The 19,774-nt window shown below is 38.4% G+C and overlaps 1 protein-coding gene across 1 annotated transcript in view; it reads right to left on the bottom strand.

Moving 5' to 3' along the window:
- The window catches only part of ZRANB1 (zinc finger RANBP2-type containing 1), an 89,748-nt gene that overhangs the window by 53,769 nt on the left and 16,205 nt on the right, over window positions 1-19,774 (bottom strand). Inside the window, 1 exon segment of the mRNA XM_027770093.1 lies at window positions 8,788-9,638. Coding sequence (XP_027625894.1) covers window positions 8,788-9,601 — 814 coding nt within the window. The 5' untranslated portion in view covers window positions 9,602-9,638.

Raw genomic sequence — 19,774 nt, forward strand, 5'->3', positions numbered from 1 at the left:
AATGCCAGAGCACACAGTAGGTCACACCAAAGTTCTGGAGCTTTAGGAAGCATAAGTGCTTTATTCTCCATAGTGAATGTCACTCACACTACTGCTCTAACAGGCAACTCAACATTCAGTATAAAAATTTTAGTTTCAACATATACATGTTAAATAAGCCTGATACTTTTTCCTCTATACCTTCAACAACCCACCAAAACTCTACTCATTCCAAACTTCTTCGGCAGAAGCTTTGGACAATGTAGATTTAACAAAGATACAGCTATTGTTTAGGAAATGGGATAAAATGCCAACCAGGAAGCAACAGGTCTAATGACAATGGAATAAAACATTTGTGTTCTTCAAGCTGCTGGATCCGGGACTCTTGACTGCACATGTAGCCATGTGGGATCCAGCTGCCTTAATTACCACACCACCAGCTGGCCCTATAAATAATTTTTTTAAATTAAATACTGCCAATCTGTGAAACTAGGAAAATGGAAAAAGTAAAGGTAAGATCATATCATACTTTAGTCTTTCCCTGACAGCCAGGGATAAATATTGATAGACCTGACTCTACTGGGTCAAGCCTCATTTAGCCTGTAAAGTAAAAAATACAGAAAGCTAGGAAGAAAGTAAAGAATCTAGAAACTTAGGAGCAGAATAAAGATGTTTGTCCAGATTCCCAAAAACTCACTTGTTAATTGATCTAACAAATATTTGAGTGTCTGATAAACAGTAGATACTATTTTAGGTAGGTTATAGCTGCTAAAAAAAAAAAAAAAAAAAAAACAGATAAAAATCCTTTGCCCTCATGAAGCTTTTTAACTCATGATAGACAAATAATAAGGGCCTCCCTGAGAAAGCAACATTTGAGAAAATAACTGAAGGAGCTCAGTTAGCCATCTGGAGAGAGCAATCCAGGCAGAGGAAACTTAAGGCTTTTTTATAATGAATGAATGAATGAATGAATGAAAGAAAGAAAAAATAAAAATGGTGGCCAGAATGGCTGGAGAAAGAAGAGAAAGGTCGAAAGCAAATAAGGTCAGAAATTAAACAATAGAGGGACCAGCAGTTAGTGTAATGGCTATGTTGCTGAACTCCCATGTAGCCAACCATGGTTCAAGTCCCGGACCCGATGGCTTAAACTCAGGCCAGGTGCGTGTGTATGCGTGCCCAAGATCCCAAGAGAATGGAGGAGAAGGGATTGCAGCGTGGCCATCCCCCCTGCGGGGTGATTTCTCGCTTTCTGTCTCTCTGTCTTTCTGGCAAGCACACGCACCCTATAGCAAAAACCTCTGGAAAAAAAAAAAATTAAAAAAAGAAAAGAAATTAAACAATAGATGTGAGTGGAGGGATATATAAGAACAAATAAATGGCCTCAAACAATAGATGTGAGTGGAGGGATATATAAGGACATATAAATGGCCAAATAGAGTCTTTGTGGAGAAATTTTAGTGTCTACTCTGAGGGACAAAGACAATCACCAGAAGGTTATAAGCAGTATCTTTTTGTTTGTTTGTTTGTTTTAAAAGGGTATTCTTGGGACCAGAAGGTGGCATGGAGATTAAGGGCACTGGACTCCCACATGGTCAACCATGGTTCAAGTCCTGAACCTGGCAGCTTGATTTCTCACTTTTTCACTTTCTCTGTCTCTCTCTGGTCAAATTAAAATAAATAAATAAATAAATAAATAATGTTAAAAATAATTCTTTTTTTTAAAAGGGGTATTATTTTCAGGACCAGCAGATGGCGTAATAGCTATGTTGCTGGACTCCTATGTAGTCAACCGCGACTCAAATCCTGGACCCAGTGGCTTAAACTCATGCCGGGCATGTGTGCATGCATGCCCAAGATCCTGAGAGGAGAATGGAGGAGAAGGGATTGTGGCGTGGCCATCCCCTCCCCCCCCACACCCCCCACCCCGGGGTGATTTCTCACTTTCTGTCTCTCTGTCTTTCTGGCAAGTGCACATGCCCTATAGCAAAAACCTCTCAAACAAGGGAGGGTATTCTTATGTTGAGAGCAGATTATAAGGGATGACAAAGGGCAAGGAGAAGACTCATGGCTTGAACCAGAGTGAGAAATGGTCATATTCTGAATATATTTTTAAAGTACGCAACAGGATTTTCTCTTTTTTTTTTTTTTTTTTTTTTGGTTGGGAGATTTTTGCTATAGGGTGCATGCAGTTGCTGGAGAGACAGAGAGAAAGAGAGAGACAGAAAGTAAAAACCACACCCCAAGGGGGGATGGCCATGCCACAGTCTCTACTCTTCCATTCTTCTCTCGGGATCCTGGGCGCTCACACATGCATCCAGCACTGAGGTTGAAGCCACCATACGTGGGGCTCGAGGCACGGTCAACTACATGGGAGTCCAGCAAAGTAACCATTATGCCATCTGGTCCCGACAGGATTTTCTGACAAACAGGAGTGAGGTATAAGAGAAAAAGAGAAAAGAAGAATTAAGTATAATGAATTTGCCATAAACCAAGATGGGAGTCCGTGAGAGAATAGACTTCAGAGAGAGAGAGAGCACTTCACTTTTAACCTCACTGAGTTTGAAATAAGTATGAAATCTTAGACACTCAAGGGGAGAGATTGAGTAGACAGCTGAGTATACAAGTTATAGCACAGATTTAATTTAGAGTTCTTACCTGACCCTGTCTGTGTCTTTTCAAGGGATTAACCTGAGTCACAAATTGAAATGCAATTTCACAGGGCAACGAATTAAATACAGCAGCAGAACAAAAGCAGCTAATTAGACAGTGCAGCCCTATTCTCTAGGTACAGTAGTCCCCCTCTTATCCATAGGGGATACATTCCAAGACTCAATAGATGCTTGAAATCACAAACAATACCAAGTCTTATACATACAATAATTTTTTCCTACACATAGATACCTATGGACAAGTTAAATATATAAATTAGGTACAGTAAAAGATTAACAACAATAAAATAGAACTATAACAATACCCTATAAGAAAAGTTATGTGTTGGGACCAGCTGTTGGCATAATGGCTATGTAGCTGGACTCACATATTGTTGACCATGGTTCGAGTCCTGGACCTGGTGGCTTAAACTCATGCCGGGCACATGTGCGTGCGTGCCCAAGACCCCAAGAGGAGAATGGAGAAGGGATTGCAGCGTGGCCATCCCTGCTGGGGGGTGATTTCTCACTTTCTTTCTGTCTCTCTCTGTCTTTCTGGCGAGCACACGTACCCTGTAACGAAATAACCTCTCAAAAAAAAAAAAAAAGTTATGCGAAAGTAATCTCGCTCTCTCAAAATGTCTTACTGTACCGCACTCACCTATTTTCTGACCACAGCTGACTTTAAATAACTGAAACCTTAGAAAGTGAAATACCCATTTGTTGTCTACTCAGTGGGAAAGGCAGTCAGTGCTAGTGGTGAGACTCAGAAACTGATACCCCAAAATACAGTGTTTTGGCATCGTAATCACTTTTCAACCAAAAGGCCTGAGTTACCTCAGAACCAGGAATGTTCTAATCTTCTCTAGCTCTCCCTACTCCTAACCACAGGGAGGGACTCTCAATTTAGTTCTCTTATCTAAGAAAAACTGCAATGATCTTAAACCTCCTCCCTAGGGATCTCATCAAATAACCAGAAAAGATGAATCACAGAAAAAGAGAAAAGATTAGAAGAAGTTATCAAGGTACCCAGAGAGACTTTTCATCTATTCTTCTGAAGGCAGCTGAGAGATTAGGGGACTTTATCTGCATTTATTAAGACAACTTCTCTTGGTTCCATCCCACATCTTCCTAGAACTTGCCACCTTCTCTCCTAACCCCTGAAAAGTCCTATTCCTTCTGTAACTTAAAATATTTAAGCTTCTCCCCTTCTCTGAGCTTTGTATTTGCATCATTCCCACACTTATGCACCTTACTAAATTTGTATGCCTTTTTTCTCCTACTAATCTACTGTCAATTCATTTCAGCAAACTTTTCCCTCCACCCCTATAGTGGGGAAAAGGCAGTCTATGGTGAATGCTGCTGGCATGACCTCCCTGAAATACTTGGAACCAACTACAGACATTCCAGAGACAATAGCACTTTTAAATTCACACCTCTACCTTTACCATCCCAACTCCTACCCCCAGGTTCACTTTTATGAATGTCAAGTTTTGGTACTGCCATCCCAACCATCCTCTCACCACATAAGACTATGACTTATGTGAAACATACACTCAACAGTCATGTAAAGATGCCTGCTCAGCAGTGCTGGTGCTTTAGTTTACTAATGCCTTCTCCACAATGATTCTTCCTCACTCCTATTTTTACCAGCTACAAAGCTGGTCTGAAGTTGAGTTTTTTCCCCCTAATTTTAAGTAGGAAAGTCTCACATTCTATACTCAGTATCTAAGTTTAGTGTATACATTGGGTGTGTGTCCAAAATCCCAAGAGGAGACTGGAAGAGAAGGGACTGCAGTGTGGCCATCCCCGCTGGGGGGTGATTTCTCACTCTGTCTCTGTCTCTCTGGTGAGTGCACATGCTCTATAGCAAAAACTTTTTTTTTGGGGGGGGAGGGTTGCTATAGGACACATGCACTGCCAGAAAGACAGAGAGAGACAGAAAGTGAGGAATCACCCTCCAGGGGGGATGGCCACGCCACAATCCCTTCTCCTCCATTCACCTCTCAGGATCTTGGGCACACATGCTCCCGGACCCAGTGGGAGTTTAAGTCACTGGGTCCGGGACTCAAACCACGGTCAACTACATGAGAGTCCAGCAACATAGCCATTACTCCAACTGCAGGTCCCGCAAAAGCCTCTCTTTAAAAAAAAAAAAAAAAAATGCTTAGTGTATATACTTTAGACGTGAGTTTTCTTTTTTAAACACATGACATCAATAAGCCAAAATATACCTGATCTGATGAAATCTAGGGAAACATTAGGCAGGCAAAAAAGAGGAAGATTTCTTTTCAGTGCATATGGACTTCTGCTAGTCTTAATGTTTAATTTTTATTATTTTTATTAACTCAAAGCAATGTAAACAAGAGGGAAAAAATTTAATGTATTTCAATGTTGTTTACAAATTAGGATATGACTACCAATAGAGACAAGTCCATAACCTCCTGTATGACAGTTTAGAACCATATTGTACAGTTAAAAGTCAAAAATATTTGATTATAGGAAAGACCACATTCTCATTACCAAAAACCAGATACAATCAACCCATGGCCATAAGAATCTAAACATTGGAGGGACAGGTGGTGTGGTGGCTAAAGGTGCTGGACTCCCACATGGCTGACTATGATTAGAGTCCCAGACCTGGTTTCTTGTTTTCTCACTCCTCTCCTCACCTCGCTAATCAAACTAGAAAATAATAATGATAATAATTTTTTAAAGTTAAATCAAATAATTCTTAAAAAAAAAAAAAAGAATCTAAACATTGGGATAGAACAACTTAATGACAAAGAATCTCTTATGGGACCAGCAGTTAACATAATGGCTATGTCGCTGGACTCCCAGGTAGCTGACCATGGTTTGAGTCCCAGATCTGATGACTTAAACTCATGCTGGGCACATGTGCGTGCGTGCCCAAGATCCCAAAAGGAGAATGGAGGAGAAGGGATTGCGGCATGGCCATCTCCCTGGGGGGTGATTTCTCACTTTCTGTCTTTCTGTTTCTCTCTGTCTTTCCGGTGAGCTCACACACCCTATACCAAAAACCTCTCAAAAAAAAAAAAAAAATCTGTCTTATAAATGAAACTAGACCAAATCCAATTGGACCTGCCAGTAAGAGTTTTTATTCCACCTTAAAAATGAACACAAAGATACTAAAATGCAAAGAGATATAAAGATGACTATTCAAAAGAAGGATACATCAAAAGAAATCATAGCCATAAAGACAATATGCTGATTCCTCTGACTTGTATACTTCAATGAGAAAAAATATCTCGAAGCAGGAGTTCTTACCTTGGACCTATTGACTTGAAGAAACAATAAATTTTTACTCAAAAATAATTCCGTGACACCAAAAGAGATTATGAAGAACTGTGGTAAAGTTTAGTCCATTCCTAAGTGTATATATACTATAACACCAACTTGTAGTAAAAGTATGCACAGTATTAGATTACTATCTCCAAAAATTATTTTAAGAGTGTTCTAAACACATGTAAGTTAGACCACCATGCCCGACACAAGATATAATGTATGATTCCAGTTACATAAAATATCCAGAATAGCTAAATCCAGAAACACAATGCAGACTGGTGACTACAGGAGCTCCTGGGGAACAACTTAAAGTCGGCTTCATCTTCAGCTGATAAGAATGTTTTGGAACTAGACACTGAATGCACTAAATGCCACTTAATTATTCACTTTCAAAGTGTTGAATTTGGGGACCAGGTGGCGTAATGATTACATCACTGGACTCTCAGATGGCCAAATCCATTTCCAGTCCTGGACCTGGTGGCTTGAAACTCATGCCAAGCGCATGTGCGTGCATGCCCAAAATCACAAGAAGAGAATGGAGAAGGGTTTCTGGTGTGGTCATCCCCCACCCCCTTATCACTTTCTGTCTCTGTCTCTCCAGAAAGCACACATACCCTATAGCAAAATCTCTCCTTTAAAAAAAAGTTCTGAATTTTATGTTACATGAATTAGATCTCAATTTTGAAAACCAGTAACAATAAATAACTCTTATGCATATCCTGTTTTAAAAAAAATAAATAACATCATATGCGGTCCCCCAATTGTGGAGGCAGGGGATTAATGAGATGAAATGAGACAACACAGACAGCAAAATATGGCTTGGCTCAGCATGTTTTCATCCCTAGATCTCAGGATAGGAAGAAAATGGAACTAACAGTTGCTAAGTTGCTAAATGATTATTAGGGTTGAAAGGGCTATATCTGGATTTCAAAGAGTTGACCTGCTGGGTTATTCTTTTTGCCAGGACGAACCTAAAATAAAAAGCTCAGATTTCCTGAAATCGACTCTTAGGACTCACAGGTTCATATAGCTATGCCATCCATATTCTTGGACCTATATCCAAGGGTGATATGAAAGAGAAAAATAGTACTGAGGAAATAAAATACAGCTAAGTCATATATAAGGCTTAGCTATTGTTCCACACAATGTTTAATCTTAATAATCACTTCAGGGGACCAGCAGATGACATAGCAGTTACATCGCTGGACTCCCACATGGCCAACCACAGTTTGAGTTCCCAAACCTGATGACTTAAAAACTCGTGCCAGGTACGTGTTCGTGTATGCCCAAGATCCCAGGCGGAGAATGGAGGAGAAAACACTGCAATGTAGCCATTCCCCCAAGGGGTGACTTCTCACTTTTCCTTTCACTGTCTCTGTCTCTGTCTCTCTCCCCCCCCCAAGTGAGTGCACACGTCCAAGGCAAAAACCTCTTTAAAAACAGTAATAACTGGGGCCAGCAGTTGGCATAATGGCTATGTTGCTGGACTCCTATGTAGTCGACCGTGGTCCAAGTCCCGACCTGGAGGCTTAAACTCGCCAGGCACGTGTTCATGTGTGCCCAAGATCCCAAGAGGAGAATGGAGGAGAAGGGATTATGGTGTAGCCATCCCCACTGGGGGGTGACTTCTTGCTTTCTCTCTCTTTGTCTCTGTCTTTCTGGAGAGCACACGCACCCTGTAGCAAAAAACTCTCCAAAAAAAAAAAAAGTAATAATCACTCTAAATTTCCTTACAAAACTGCAACGTCAAAGTATGCACCCTAGAGACAGCCCCACAAACTTGCAGTTAAGGGAGTCAGATCTCACATGTTCAACCACTGTTTAAAGTCTGGCCCCAAAGGCTTAAAAAGCACACCAGGCACAAGTATATGTATACTCAAAATCCTAACAGCATGGAGAAACTGAAGGACAAGGGATTATAATATGACCATACCCAACTGAGGGGTACTTTCTTTTCCTCTTACCCACCCCCCCCCAGGACATTTGCCTTCTGACAATTTAAAAAGAAAAAGAAGCAGAAGCAGCAGCAAGCACCCATTCAAATAATTTAAATAATAAAATTCAAACATCTAATCTACTCAGAAAAAGATAGATCAAAAATTCAAGAAACTGCATTTGTGAACTACATCACAAATAATTAACTGTGAAGGCCAATACCTGGGTGGGGGGCGGGGACAAACAAATGAACCAACCACACTTTCTCACAGGTCTCCGTCCTTTAACAACTCTGCACTAGTAACTGAGACCAATATTCAGAATTTCCTTAGAAAAACACTAAAATCACAAACATAAATTATAATCTGAACTACAGAATCAGCTAGCTACATGAAATCAGTGTCGTAAAGTTCGCAAATATTTACTAAATGACATACACATTAAATTAACATCAGTATTTTCAAGGTCAATATTATGTTTGTTCAACTTCTTGGAGTCACACATTTTCGTGATATTTTTAACATCTGACTAAAGCTTCTGTCATCACAAGATCCTCACACTGTTTACAAACACTCAGAAACAGCAGCTGGTGTTCCTCAGTCACATCTTATTACAATAAATAGAGTAGCAGTTTTAAACGACAGGTATATTTTACTACTAATGTGTAAAAACTGCTTTAACTTGAACCTTTCTTCCCCTAATGATGGAGAGATACACCAATTAAATGTTGGTGATTTAATATAAAGTTATGACAAGATCACAAATACAGAAAATTCTTATGCATGCATGCATTCTTGAGAATATAACTATCAAGCTAAATAAAATAAATGCTAAATAATACTGACCTTGCTATATCTTTCTTGTCATTTCAAATACCTTTTCCCATCCCATTCAAAACACACAGAAAACAGAAACTTACCCACACAGGCATTGAGAAATAGCCAATCAGTCTTTTTCATTCTGTTTTTAATTTGCTTTAGTTTTTTGAAGTCCACTTCAAGTTCCTCCTTGCTGCCAACAGCACCAGCCAATTCAATCCTCTGAAAATCCATTTTCACTTCAGAGTCCCGTTTTGTAGTAGGAGGTGACCTTCTTTGGCTATTACCACTACTGCAGCTTCCCCTCCATCGAGCTCTGTCTTGCTCATTTATTATTGAAGAAGCCTCTTCAGTCTCTGCCAACTCTATTGCTTCAATGTTATTAGGTCTGGGATGATCACAAACAACACATTTTTTAGCCTTGGCCCAGTTTTCATATGTGCAAATAGAACAAGTCCAATGCTGGGTCCTTGTGTTCAGTTTATTTCTATCATTGTACTCCTCACAAGGATCAACAGAAAAAGCAACTGGTCTTGAGCCAGATCCTGAGGACTGAGGAGACTCTGTGGGACTCCTGGTCCTACGCTGGGATAAGCACTGGGTACATCTGATTGCTCTTGGCCAGTTCAAATATGTGCACATGTGGCATGACCACTTGTTTGCATTTTCCATGCTATATGAAGACTTAACCCTTGGTCTTGCACTAGAGTCTGGACATATCAAAGGACTACTTCCTCCTTCGGTGCTAGAAGGATCCCAATCTCTACCAACATCACTTGAACCACTTTTAAATGGATCTTCGGTAATAATTGTTCCACTAGGTCTCTGAGCACGACACATAGTACACTTGATTGCAGATGGCCAGTTTTCGTAAGTACAATATTCACAAGCCCACTTAATGCCACGTTCTGACATTGTGCACTTCTTGAAGTGAGTTATGTCAGGCAGGAAGCTATAAATAATTAGGACATAGTTATTAAAACAGTAACTATATAATTCTACCTCTGAAACTATGTTCCCCAAAATAAGCATATTCTTCAATTTATAAAATATAAATTTCTCCAAAGATGTATGTAAGATTTCATATTGATTATCCTAATCCTTTTTTGATTTCCATAGACACTACAGATAAACTCCCAAAGAAAAACTGCAGCCCTCAGGATTTAATGAAATTATACTCTGGCAAGCAAAAGTGATAGGAAATAAAGGAAGGTACAGTCTAAGAAGGATAGAGATTAAACTAGGGAAGCCACTAATAGAAATGTTTAATTTCAGCCAGTTCATCACCATCAATGTATAAAAGTAACCAACAGCTGGGACCAGCAGATGGCATAGTGGTTTTGTCGCTGGACTCTCACATGGCCGACCCATGAATGGTTTGAGTCCCGGATCCAGCAGCTTGAAACTCACACCAGGAGCATGTTCGTGCATGCCCAAGATCCTGAGAGGAGAGTGGAGAAGGGAATGTGGCATGGCCATCCTCCCTAGGGGGTGATTTCTTGTTTTCTCTCTGTCTCTGTCTCTCCAGGAAGCGCACGTGCCCTAAAGCAAAATAATCCCTCAAGAGGGAAAAAAAAAGCAATCAACAGTTAAGAGAGACTCAAAGAGAAAGAATACAAACCAAATAAATCTATAAACACATAATCATTCTCAAATTATGAATAACGCAGATTACATTATCTAGGTATTGACTTACAGATTCAGGAGATCAAAGTCCATCCTATCATTAAGAGAGAAAAACATTCTAAAACTGCTAGTTATCCACTGCTCTTAATTAGTACAGAACAGATAAGGCATAATTGTTATAGGTAACAATATGAAATAGAGATAATTCTTTGATAATCTGTATCCTCCAAATCTAGTTCTATCTAGAATGCAAGTAAAATACTGCACATAACCTATACTTAGGAACTTCAAATCAATGGAACATCTCTGAGCTTACTGATAATCATTCAAAACTGTCAATATTTTGAATATTTAAAATTTATCCAAAACTCAGTTCATAACTAAAAATACATTCACTACTAAAAAGGTTCCTAGGATTCTACAGTGGGTTTACTAAGCACTATACTATACTGAAGACTTGATCATTTAGTGACAACTAATTCATCACTGAAGCATCCTACACAGCAAATTTAATAATGATTTCTTTTAATGGCTTGAATTTAAACACTATTCACAAAAAATGGACTTAATTTTAAACTTTAGCCACTAAAGCCAAACTACATTTCTTAAATCCCTTCTTAATCCAGTATCACCCCACTACTTTTTTTTCTTTTTACCAAGAAAGAGAAAGAAATCCTAAGCAGAGCAACAGTTGTTTTTTCCTTTCTCTTTCTCAGGGATGTTTCCTGAACCCAGAAAGCTTAACTTTTCACTTTGAAAGTGTATTATGCTCCTGGCCTTGTCAATTCTCCCCCCCCCCCCCATTTATTGAGTGAATTCTGCTAAGAGGACCAATTCACTGTAAGTAAGGCTACTATTTAATAGCTAAAGTAAAAATCACACTTACTAAGATTTTAGTTTCCATGCTATAACCTCCACCTTGCACATGGTTAGAATAAAAAGCACGGTTTATAAATCGGACCAAAGACAAGATTCAGTCTTCATGCTGGCTCAGATTCTGACTTCCTCAGGAGATACTGCAAAACGTGATAAGTGGTTCTGTCTGACTGTGAATAGCTATTCCTGTAAAGGAGACCAAAACTGTATTTCACTTGAAGCCTGTACTTTATCAAAAAGCATTTACTTTTTCTAATCGATTCTCTATATTAATCCTATGAATTCATTGTTAAAATAGACTGCCGTATTTAGCATTTTAGCTTAACAGAGTAATAAAATTAGATAATTGACTGAACTGGTCAACCAGATTAAACATGAGAAACATTTCTTCTATTATAACCTTAAACATTGTGTGTGCATGTGTGTTTACACACCCTAATATTATCATTAGTAATAAACTGGGAGTGCTAAGTCAACTCCTATCCATATTACTTTTATTACTGAAAAGGAAAAGGTGGTATAAAATCCAAGTAGAAAAAGAAAATAAAAATTGCTTAAATTTAGTTTTGAATCCCTTCAGCACTGCATTTTGTTTTGTTTTAAAGCTTTTGCCATAGGACCCATGCACCCACCAGAGAGACAGAGAGAGAGAAAGTGACAAAGCACCCCCCCCATGGGGTATGGCCACACTGTAATCCCTTTTCTTCCATTCTCCTCCAGAAATTTTGGGCACACTCACACACATGCCCAGTGAGTATAAATAAATTACTGGCTAGTTCTAGGAAGCAGAAGTGCTACGTGCTCAAGAGGAACCAATACCAAGTGGCGACCTCAGTTTGACTACATACCTGACCTAGGGAGCCTGAAACACATCATCAGTTCCATGCACTCAAGTGCCCAGGATCTAATGAGCTACAAGACTGGAGAAAGGATATCATAATGTGACCACAACACATAGAGGGTGCTCATATCTATTATTTATCTACCAACCTACCCACCTATTTCTCTCTCTCATGTGCACATATATGTGCTATATCATGAATTTATATTATTTTAAATTTGTTAAAAGTTAAATAACTTACACATACTATTAAAATTAAGATAAGTAAAAAAATTTATCATAACAAGGACAAATGCCATAATGAACACATATCAAAAGGTACTTTAAGGGAACCAGCAGTTGGCATAATGGCTATGTCGCTGGACTCCCACGTAGTCGACTGCGGTTCGCGTCCCGGACCCAGTGGCTTAAAACTCACGCCGGGCGCGTATGCGTGCGTGCCCAAGATCCCAAGAGGAGAATGGAGGAGAAGGGACTGCGGCATGACCATCCCCCCTGGGGGGTGATTTCTCGCTTTCTGTCTCTATGTCTCTGTCTGGAGAGCACACGCGCCCTATAGTGAAAATCTCTCCAAAAAAAGAAAAGGTACTTTAAAATAATTTCAGTATCTCATTTAAAATATTCATATTCAGGGACTGGCAGGTGGTGTGGTGGTTAAGGCAAGAGATTCTCACACGGCTAATCGTGGTTCGAGTCCTGGACCTGGTGACTTGCTTTCTCACTTTCTCTCTGGTCAAATTTTAAAATAATAAAAAATAAAATTAAACAATAATTCTTTAAAGAAAACTCACATTCAAAAAGCTATACTTAATTTGGTAACTCTAACTCTGACACGTTTGTAGGCTCAACTAAACAGCATGTGACCTTACATTACCATAGTTAACTTTCATGGAACTTGTACTGCCATGATATATATTTAATGTCCAAAGCTGACAAAAAAACAAAATACTGACATTAAAAATAATCATTGTTGGACCAGTCCAATGGCCTGGTGGTTCGAGGAGCCAGATCCCACCACATGGCCAATCGTGGCTTGAATCCCAGTCCCAGCAGCCTGAAAAACAAGTCAGACACAAGTGGGTGTGTGCCAAAATCCTAACGGGATAAGGAAATAGAGGAAAAGGAATAGTGGCACTATCACATCCCACTAAGGGTGCTTTCTCCCTTTCTCTGCCTCTTCCTGGAGCACACACACACTCTCCAGCTGCTTAAAAATAGTAACTGCTATCATATACGCCTGGTAAAATAATGGACAAATCTTTGCCTAATTAGCCTACCCCTCGCAAATATCCCAGGTAAATAAACAACAGCAAAATTTTAAGAAAAAATGCATTGTATTAGAGAATGATGTACAGTATTCACTCTTTAGGGAACTGAAACTTTGTAGAAATATTGTTTTTCAAAAAAGAATTTTTTTTAGTAAGGGAAAGCTAAAATGCATTGGAGAGGATTGTCTGAAAGAGCTATGTGTGCCTGTGATATAATCAGTAAACAGAAAGAGCAAGGATAACGTCAGCTCAACTATGGGATTTTGCCCTATTGAGAACAAATGAACAGAGTGCACTTTTTTCCCAGCACCCAAAAGGTACATAAAAATAGTTTTCAAAACAACCCCAACTCTAATTAATACTGGAGTCAACATATATTCATAGACCAAATTCTGTCCAAGAAACCATATTTCACAATTAATTAGTATAATAAATGAGAAATACATTTTTGCATAATGTAGACCTTCTTTATGGACTACTAGAGACAACGGATACTTTGAAGAGACAGATTCTTTGGTCCAAATGCAATAGCAACAGTTCTCAAATTGTGGACCAGGGTCCATGAATCCATCTGTGCATCCAGCTGTAACTACAGAATGGAATGTCTCTAAATCAGCCATTTTCCAGTACTAAACTCGTAACTGCTTTTAGTTATATGCTTCTCAACTCAAATAATAAAAGAAAATAAGTATTATGAGGTATACACTAATGGCTAGGGGAAGGAAGGGGATAATAACTGAATAATTTTTATAATGTCTAGTTTAATGAATTAAACTATATTTATGACGCATTACTAAATAGCATACCAGAAATATATCTATATTTAAGTTAATGCCTCTACATTGTAGCTACATTACAAATTCCTCCAATCACTTAGTTTTTAAAAAAAAAAAAAGTGCAAACTCCTTAAGACAGAATTAGGGGCCAGCAGGTAGATGGTGGTTGAGGTACTGGACTCCCATCCCACATGGCTGACAGCAGTTCTAGTCCCAGACCTGGTGATCTGCTTTCTCACTTTCTCTCTCTGGTCAAACTGAGAATAAAATTAAGTATATAATTCTGGGGAGAGGAAAAGAAACAAAAATAACCAACATTTGCTAGATAGTTTCAGAGAAGTTATCCAGAGGAAGAACTAACAAGTCTTAAAGGGGTTGTATTAACTTTATTAACTTATATTTGTTAATGTATTTATCAGTTTATTAATATAAATACTTAATAATACAAATATGTGGAGATTGACAAATGCTCAGCAAGCATCTCAGAACAATACAGATGAAAACTAAAACTAAAAAAGACATTCCAAGCATGCTGAATTTTCAGGTTCTGTTAAAACACTACAGGGTAATTCTAAATTCTAAAATTTATTCAAATAAAAAAATTAAAAGTACTAAACTCTTAAGCCAAAAATTTCACTCACTTCCTCTCTTCTCATCAGCTTCCTACATCACTGTGTTTCTCACAATAGTCAACAGGAATAAACAGAGTCAGATCCTGAAGAATGATATGATAAATTCTGTATTTACTAATCTGACCTCATTTCAGGGCTCCAATAGCTTTATCGAATCCTCCATTAAATCCCCTCTCTTCATCTCACACCAAATTCCTATCCTGACTTGTCCAGTTTTTATTAATGACACCATTAACACTCTTGCACCTGGCAAAAAAATTAACTCTCCCCCCCCCCCCCATTTATTGAGTGAATTCTGCTAAGAGGACCAATTCACTGTAAGTAAGGCTACTATTTATAAAGTAAAGTAAAAATCACACTTACTAAGATTTTAGTTTCCATGCTATAACCTCCACCTTGCACTAGAATAAAAAGCACGGTTTATAAATCGGACCAAAGACAAGATTCAGTCTTCATGCTGGCTCAGATTCTGACTTCCTCAGGAGATACTGCAAAACGTGATAAGTGGTTCTGTCTGACTGTGAATAGCTATTCCTGTAAAGGAGACCAAAACTGTATTTCACTTGAAGCCTGTACTTTATCAAAAAGCATTTACTTTTTCTAATCGATTCTCTATATTAATCCTATGAATTCATTGTTAAAATAGACTGCCGTATTTAGCATTTTAGCTTAACAGAGTAATAAAATTAGATAATTGACTGAACTGGTCAACCAGATTAAACATGAGAAACATTTCTTCTATTATAACCTTAAACATTGTGTGTGCATGTGTGTTTACACACCCTAATATTATCATTAGTAATAAACTGGGAGTGCTAAGTCAACTCCTATCCATATTACTTTTATTACTGAAAAGGAAAAGGTGGTATAAAATCCAAGTAGAAAAAGAAAATAAAAATTGCTTAAATTTAGTTTTGAATCCCTTCAGCACTGCATTTTGTTTTGTTTTAAAGCTTTTGCCATAGGACCCATGCACCCACCAGAGAGACAGAGAGAGAGAAAGTGACAAAGCACCCCCCCCATGGGGTATGGCCACACTGTAATCCCTTTTCTTCCATTCTCCTCCAGAAATTTTGGGCACACTCACACACATGCCCAGTGAGTATAAATAAATTACTGGCTAGTTCTAGGAAGCAGAAGTGCTACGTGCTCAAGAGGAACCAATACCAAGTGGCGACCTCAGTTTGACTACATACCTGACCTAGGGAGCCTGAAACACATCATCAGTTCCATGCACTCAAGTGCCCAGGATCTAATGAGCTACAAGACTGGAGAAAGGATATCATAATGTGACCACAACACATAGAGGGTGCTCATATCTATTATTTATCTACCAACCTACCCACCTATTTCTCTCTCTCATGTGCACATATATGTGCTATATCATGAATTTATATTATTTTAAATTTGTTAAAAGTTAAATAACTTACACATACTATTAAAATTAAGATAAGTAAAAAAATTTATCATAACAAGGACAAATGCCATAATGAACACATATCAAAAGGTACTTTAAGGGAACCAGCAGTTGGCATAATGGCTATGTCGCTGGACTCCCACGTAGTCGACTGCGGTTCGCGTCCCGGACCCAGTGGCTTAAAACTCACGCCGGGCGCGTATGCGTGCGTGCCCAAGATCCCAAGAGGAGAATGGAGGAGAAGGGACTGCGGCATGACCATCCCCCCTGGGGGGTGATTTCTCGCTTTCTGTCTCTATGTCTCTGTCTGGAGAGCACACGCGCCCTATAGTGAAAATCTCTCCAAAAAAAGAAAAGGTACTTTAAAATAATTTCAGTATCTCATTTAAAATATTCATATTCAGGGACTGGCAGGTGGTGTGGTGGTTAAGGCAAGAGATTCTCACACGGCTAATCGTGGTTCGAGTCCTGGACCTGGTGACTTGCTTTCTCACTTTCTCTCTGGTCAAATTTTAAAATAATAAAAAATAAAATTAAACAATAATTCTTTAAAGAAAACTCACATTCAAAAAGCTATACTTAATTTGGTAACTCTAACTCTGACACGTTTGTAGGCTCAACTAAACAGCATGTGACCTTACATTACCATAGTTAACTTTCATGGAACTTGTACTGCCATGATATATATTTAATGTCCAAAGCTGACAAAAAAACAAAATACTGACATTAAAAATAATCATTGTTGGACCAGTCCAATGGCCTGGTGGTTCGAGGAGCCAGATCCCACCACATGGCCAATCGTGGCTTGAATCCCAGTCCCAGCAGCCTGAAAAACAAGTCAGACACAAGTGGGTGTGTGCCAAAATCCTAACGGGATAAGGAAATAGAGGAAAAGGAATAGTGGCACTATCACATCCCACTAAGGGTGCTTTCTCCCTTTCTCTGCCTCTTCCTGGAGCACACACACACTCTCCAGCTGCTTAAAAATAGTAACTGCTATCATATACGCCTGGTAAAATAATGGACAAATCTTTGCCTAATTAGCCTACCCCTCGCAAATATCCCAGGTAAATAAACAACAGCAAAATTTTAAGAAAAAATGCATTGTATTAGAGAATGATGTACAGTATTCACTCTTTAGGGAACTGAAACTTTGTAGAAATATTGTTTTTCAAAAAAGAATTTTTTTTAGTAAGGGAAAGCTAAAATGCATTGGAGAGGATTGTCTGAAAGAGCTATGTGTGCCTGTGATATAATCAGTAAACAGAAAGAGCAAGGATAACGTCAGCTCAACTATGGGATTTTGCCCTATTGAGAACAAATGAACAGAGTGCACTTTTTTCCCAGCACCCAAAAGGTACATAAAAATAGTTTTCAAAACAACCCCAACTCTAATTAATACTGGAGTCAACATATATTCATAGACCAAATTCTGTCCAAGAAACCATATTTCACAATTAATTAGTATAATAAATGAGAAATACATTTTTGCATAATGTAGACCTTCTTTATGGACTACTAGAGACAACGGATACTTTGAAGAGACAGATTCTTTGGTCCAAATGCAATAGCAACAGTTCTCAAATTGTGGACCAGGGTCCATGAATCCATCTGTGCATCCAGCTGTAACTACAGAATGGAATGTCTCTAAATCAGCCATTTTCCAGTACTAAACTCGTAACTGCTTTTAGTTATATGCTTCTCAACTCAAATAATAAAAGAAAATAAGTATTATGAGGTATACACTAATGGCTAGGGGAAGGAAGGGGATAATAACTGAATAATTTTTATAATGTCTAGTTTAATGAATTAAACTATATTTATGACGCATTACTAAATAGCATACCAGAAATATATCTATATTTAAGTTAATGCCTCTACATTGTAGCTACATTACAAATTCCTCCAATCACTTAGTTTTTAAAAAAAAAAAAAGTGCAAACTCCTTAAGACAGAATTAGGGGCCAGCAGGTAGATGGTGGTTGAGGTACTGGACTCCCATCCCACATGGCTGACAGCAGTTCTAGTCCCAGACCTGGTGATCTGCTTTCTCACTTTCTCTCTCTGGTCAAACTGAGAATAAAATTAAGTATATAATTCTGGGGAGAGGAAAAGAAACAAAAATAACCAACATTTGCTAGATAGTTTCAGAGAAGTTATCCAGAGGAAGAACTAACAAGTCTTAAAGGGGTTGTATTAACTTTATTAACTTATATTTGTTAATGTATTTATCAGTTTATTAATATAAATACTTAATAATACAAATATGTGGAGATTGACAAATGCTCAGCAAGCATCTCAGAACAATACAGATGAAAACTAAAACTAAAAAAGACATTCCAAGCATGCTGAATTTTCAGGTTCTGTTAAAACACTACAGGGTAATTCTAAATTCTAAAATTTATTCAAATAAAAAAATTAAAAGTACTAAACTCTTAAGCCAAAAATTTCACTCACTTCCTCTCTTCTCATCAGCTTCCTACATCACTGTGTTTCTCACAATAGTCAACAGGAATAAACAGAGTCAGATCCTGAAGAATGATATGATAAATTCTGTATTTACTAATCTGACCTCATTTCAGGGCTCCAATAGCTTTATCGAATCCTCCATTAAATCCCCTCTCTTCATCTCACACCAAATTCCTATCCTGACTTGTCCAGTTTTTATTAATGACACCATTAACACTCTTGCACCTGGCAAAAAAATTAAGAATCACCTTGAATTCTATCCCCTCCCCATAGATTCTTCCTAGTGGTTTCTATTCAATCAATTACTGATGTTTTCTTCCCATTCCTATTTCAATCCTTCATTCTGAGTTCAGGTCAGAACTACTGTAATAACCTCCTAAGCATCTTCCCTTCCTAAATTCATCCAGCTGTTACCAGAACAATATTCTTTCTAAATCCAGAACAATACTCTTTCTAAATCTCTTTTCTAACACTATCAGCTCTCAATTTCTTCCTGTCCCACATATCCTATATACACACTTCAGACACACACATGCACACCACTCAATGACACATGGAGGCACTAGCTTGGACACACAAGCACAACAGACATACAACACTCAACTTTCAATAAACACTACTCATCCTTTGAGGCACAATTCAAGGCTCCTCCACTTCATAAAATTTTCAAATCACTCCAAGTACACCTAAGCATTTGTACTTTTACTGACATTTGGGAGTTACTGTATTTGCTCCTGGAACTAGCTTATAAAACATTAATTTATGTATGCCTTTCCTATATCATCACATCACTACCACCACCACCACCACCACCACCACCCACAACCCTCTCCCCACTTCCTCCAATTTTAAATCAGTAGCCAGACTTTCAAAACCTTATTTCAGGGATTTTAATGGCATAGAATGTAGAACAGCCTGTGTTTAGTAAAATCTGGGCAGAGAACATGCTGAATGGCCTGAAAAGAGAAAAAAAGAAAAAATGATGTTTTTATGTAATCTTAGGTGCACCCATGCATGCCTGTTATCATGGCTGACTAGAAGACTAGAGGGAAAAATACAGTGCGGCAAAACCCTGTTAAGAGTGTTCGTCTCGGGACCAGCAGTTAGCATAATGGCTATGTCACTGGACTCCCATGTAGTTGACCACGGTTCGAGTCCCAGACCTAGTGGCTTAAATTCACAC

This window comes from Tupaia chinensis, unplaced genomic scaffold, assembly GCF_000334495.1.
Source record: "Tupaia chinensis unplaced genomic scaffold, TupChi_1.0 Scaffold000113_1, whole genome shotgun sequence".
Taxonomy (NCBI): Eukaryota; Metazoa; Chordata; class Mammalia; order Scandentia; family Tupaiidae; genus Tupaia; species Tupaia belangeri.